At 66.8% G+C, this 4,151-nt stretch overlaps 1 protein-coding gene across 1 annotated transcript; it reads left to right on the top strand.

Moving 5' to 3' along the window:
- Positions 1-286: 286 nt before the first annotated feature.
- On the top strand, positions 287-3,189 carry HSPB7 (heat shock protein family B (small) member 7). Its single transcript, XM_061147986.1, has 3 exons — positions 287-566; positions 1,081-1,226; positions 2,337-3,189. Exons 1-3 carry the CDS (start codon positions 377-379, stop codon positions 2,514-2,516), a joined length of 516 nt encoding a protein of 171 aa, XP_061003969.1. The 5' UTR covers positions 287-376; the 3' UTR covers positions 2,517-3,189.
- Positions 3,190-4,151: the final 962 nt, after the last annotated feature.

Genomic DNA, 4,151 nt, shown 5'->3' with positions numbered 1-4,151 from the left:
AGAGACAGGCGTGCACAGGGGCCTGAGGGCAGGCCCGGTCTGAGCGGCGGGGGGCGGGGACAGCACAGGCCCCCGCGCGGTTGCCGCGGCGGCTCCGGGGCTGGAGTTATCAGCCTGGAATGCCAGGCGGTGAGCTCAGCCTCGCGGCCGCCCGCGTTAAACTGTCAACAGGGCTGTCTCACTGGAGAAGCTCCCCAGCCCCTCTGGGCCACGAAGAGGACTAAATTTAGCCGGTAGACAAGAGGCTGGCCCCGCGCCCGGGGCGGCCGGGCCTTATAAAGCGGCGGCGGCCGGGGCCCGGCAGCTCCCCGAACCCGCTGCCCCCCGTGCTGCCTGCCCGCCCAGCCCGCCGGCCGGGGCCTGCCGCCACCCGTGGATGAGCCACAGGACCTCCTCCACCTTCAGAGCGGAGCGGAGCTTCCATTCCTCCTCCTCCTCCTCCTCCTCCTCCTCGGCCTCCCACAGCCTCCCGGCTCAGGACCCACCCATGGAGAAGGCCTTGAGCATGTTCTCCGAGGATTTTGGCAGCTTCATGCGGCCCCACTCGGAGCCCCTGGCCTTTCCAGGCAAGTGCTCGGGGCCCCGTGGGGAGGGGAGCCGCGCAGGGCGGGGACACGCAATGGCGTGGCCGCCGCACCTCCAGCGACAGGTGCTACAGCTGCGGCCCCGTGCGGCCCGCGGGGCAGATGTGGCCGGACAGACAGACGCAGCCAGGACGGGCGGGCCTTCAGGAGACAGTGCTGGCCTGGGGTCAGCTCTGGTGCCCGGGTCAGGCGGGGCCTGGGGCCAGGTCCTCTCTGGAGTCCTGAGATCTGCAAGCCTCGGGGGAGGCACACAGACCCCTTCCTGCAGGCCTAGGGCGGGGCCCTGCAGAGCGTCATACACGCACGCCCCTCCCCCACAGCCTCTGCTGGGCAAGGCCCCGCCCCCTCGGTGCACGAGGTGACGGGGGGCGGGCGGGTTAGGAGCCGTGCTTGAGGGGGCGGCTGGGCCTCAGGGTCTGCCCCTTCACCCCGCACCCGAGGGGGAGCCGGAAACCTGGCCCTGGAGACCAGCCTGCCCTGTGCTCTGCCCACCCAGCGCTCCCCACGGCCCGCGCCGGGGGACCGGGCAACATCAAGACCCTGGGAGACGCCTACGAGTTTGCTGTGGACGTGAGTGACTTCTCACCTGAAGACATCATCGTCACCACCTCCAACAACCACATCGAGGTGCGGGCTGAGAAGGTGAGCCTGTTCCCCCGCCGCGACCCTGGACTTCACACCCGTACCCTCTGCACAGGCCCCGCACCGCCCCCCCCCCCCCCCCACGTCCCATCATGGGACCCTGTACCCTGACCGCGCCCCCCAACCCCCAGGACAAACAGGAGGCCTTGCTTCTGCGGCTGGTGGGCCACAGGACCCTATCACTGCCCTTCTCTGCCCCAGGCTCCCAGGTGCTTTCTTCAGGAGCCAAGGGAGCCACAGGGGAGGGGGGGGGGAGCAGAGGGGTGCAGGAAGGGGCCCCCAGGAGGCGAGGCGAGAAAGGGAACCGAGAGGAGGAGGACGGCCCTCCCTCTAGGCCTGTGGGTGGTGGGCGCCTCATGCCCGGGGGCAGCTGGGGAACGAGCTCTCGCCCCTGACGCCCCTCAAGGCCTCGTTTCTCCCAGACCCAGGGGCCCGGCTAGCGTCTCCTCTCTGGACCCCTGAGCTGGGCTCAGGGTCAGGAGGCCTGCGCCCTGGAGGAGGGGTGGCTGCCGCTGAACAGGGAGGTGCCCCTTAGAGGAGAGGGGCTGCCCACGGCCGCCTCTGATGGCCCGGCTTCCTCCCTTGAGCCCAGAGGGCCCCCATCAGGGAGCCAGGCCCTGCGGTGCCAGGACCAGTGGGCAGCACGTGCCCACCCTGCCCCCACCAGTGACTCAGCCGCCCGGGCTCCGCTGGACACTGTGTGCTGGCGGCGTCAGGGGCCGCGGCTGCCAGCGGCTGACGGACATCCACGCACGGGAATGCGAGCGTAGCTCTGCGCCGTCTCCTTGCTGCTCAGGAGCCCCGGAAACGCGCCCCCGCCCCCCCGCCTCCCCACTCCTCCTCTGGGCTCCCCCACCGAGCCCCGCCCTCCCCCGGCCCGCTGGGGTCCTCTGAGCTCCTGTGCACGGTCCGGTGTTCAGCAGGAGGCCACCGTTGCCCCGGGCAGCTCCGACTCCAGGCCCTCGCACCTGAGATCAGGAGCCCAGTGCGCGTGGGGCCCAGCTGGGGTGGGAGCAGGGAGCAGGGGCTGGGGCTTGACGTGAACAGGTGGAGGGGTTTGGGGGGCGTGGCGGGGGGGCAGCCCGCCCTGATCCTTCGGCCCTTCTCCAGCTGGCAGCCGACGGCACCGTCATGAACACCTTCGCTCACAAGTGCCAGCTGCCGGAGGACGTGGACCCCACGTCGGTGACCTCGGCCCTGCGGGAGGACGGCAGCCTCACCATCCGGGCCAGGCGCCAGCCCCCCACGGAGCACGTGCAGCAGACCTTCCGGACAGAGATCAAGATCTGAGGGCAGCCCCGCCCCACCCCCCACTGCCCCGTGTCACGTTCTCCCCCTCCGGCCAGCCAGAGTGGCTCTCCTGATCCCCTCGTGTCAGCTCTGGGGACGTCTCAGCCCAGGTTCCCGGGCTGAGACCCCACCCCACCCCAGACCCCAGGTGGGTCATCCCCACCCCCAAATGAGGGCTTCTGCTCTACCCAGGGCAGGCTGGGGACACCCCTGCCTCACTCGTGGCCCCCAGATTGCAGATACGGCCTTAATCCAGAACAAAGGGTTTGGGATGGGAACAGGAGATCCCAGAGAACCCGGTTTGGAGAAGGGGGTTGGGACAGGCAATCTGGGCAAATAATCTGCAGGACAGACAGACATATTCTTTCATCTTTGGAGTCGCTGCAGGGTAGGGGAACTGGGTATCCGGGACCCCCTTGGCCAAGGGGAGCAGGAGGGCGGAGGGAGGTCGCTGACAGAGGCGCCCATGAAACCCAACTGCCAGGCACGGAGAGGCAGGAGACAGCCCTGAGGGTCGGTTTCCCCGCGGCCGTTCTCCAAGCCCGGAGCCCGCTGCTAGGCTGCCCGCTCACGAGGTGCCCCATCCAGCCTGCTGCCCCCGGGCAGGGCCATGTTGTGTCTGTATATAGATGGGGTTTTTCCAATACAGCTGGTTCGTGACAAACTGTGTGAACCGTGTGTCACCTGCTCATGCCTCCAGGGAAGCCTGGGCCGGGGGGCGGGGCTGACCCTTCCTCCTCCCACCTGGAGACCTGGGCTCCTAGGACTGTCTCCACTGCAGACAAGTCACCCAACAAAAGGAAGCATGGATGGGGCTTGAGTCCTGGAGGTAGGATCCCAGCTTCCCACCAACCTTCCCTTCTGGCCGTCTGCCTCCCCCATCCTCCCTATCTATTACCTGTGAAACTATAGGCATGGAGTGTGTGTATACCACACGCACACAAACAGGTGCGCGCGCGCACACACACACACACACACACACACACACACTCACACACATGCATGCCCGGTTACCCTTGTCCTTCAAATACTAAGCGTTACCATTGGTTGCAGCCCAATTCAGAACATTCTTTCTTTCTCAATTTTTGGTCACACCCTGCAGCCTGTGGGGCCTTAGTTTCCTAAGCAGAGATTGAACCCGCACCCACTACGTGGGGAGGCGGAGCCTTAACCACTGGACCACCAGGAAACTCTCAGAACACTCTGAAATCAGGTTTACAATCTTTACTTGTTACTTTTATCACTGGGGACAGAGTCTGAGCAGCTGAGCAGCCAGCTTGCGCACTGAAGCCTGGGTTTGAACTCAGGATGTCGGAAGCCGCTCTCGAACCCCACCTGCCCCTCCGTGCAGAGGGGAAGAGCTCCCCTGTTCTGCCTCTCTGCTCTGCACCTGCCCCACAGCTTCCTGCTAGAGAGAGAATGCCCCACCCCTGTCCCTCCTCATCCCCAGGCCAGAACAAGGACCTCCTGCCAGCCTCCATTCTGGGGGCCCCCAGCTGCCCCCCACGACCCTGGTGCAGTTTCCCACGTTCAGAGGTAGGGCTGAGCGGGGAGGGTGGGTCCCTGTCTGTCCGGCCTTCTGCGCTTCCTGGGTCAGTGCTCTGTGAAGTGGCCTCGTCCCTGCCGTTCTGGGGC

The sequence above is a fragment of the Dama dama genome, chromosome 8 (genome assembly GCF_033118175.1).
Source record: "Dama dama isolate Ldn47 chromosome 8, ASM3311817v1, whole genome shotgun sequence".
In the NCBI taxonomy this organism is placed as follows: Eukaryota; Metazoa; Chordata; class Mammalia; order Artiodactyla; family Cervidae; genus Dama; species Dama dama.
The sequence above is the reverse complement of the archived record's forward strand: the minus strand, read 5'-3'. Positions and strand labels throughout refer to the sequence as shown.

Excerpts from the sequence above, each read along its gene's own strand:
- HSPB7 (XM_061147986.1), top strand. The coding sequence starts at position 377 with ATGAGCCACAGGACCTCCTCCACCTTCAGAGCGGAGCGGAGCTTCCAT. Across the intron at positions 567-1,080 it reads GGAGCCCCTGGCCTTTCCAG|CGCTCCCCACGGCCCGCGCC; the intron begins GCAAGTGCTCGG and ends CTGCCCACCCAG. Across the intron at positions 1,227-2,336 it reads TCGAGGTGCGGGCTGAGAAG|CTGGCAGCCGACGGCACCGT; the intron begins GTGAGCCTGTTC and ends GCCCTTCTCCAG.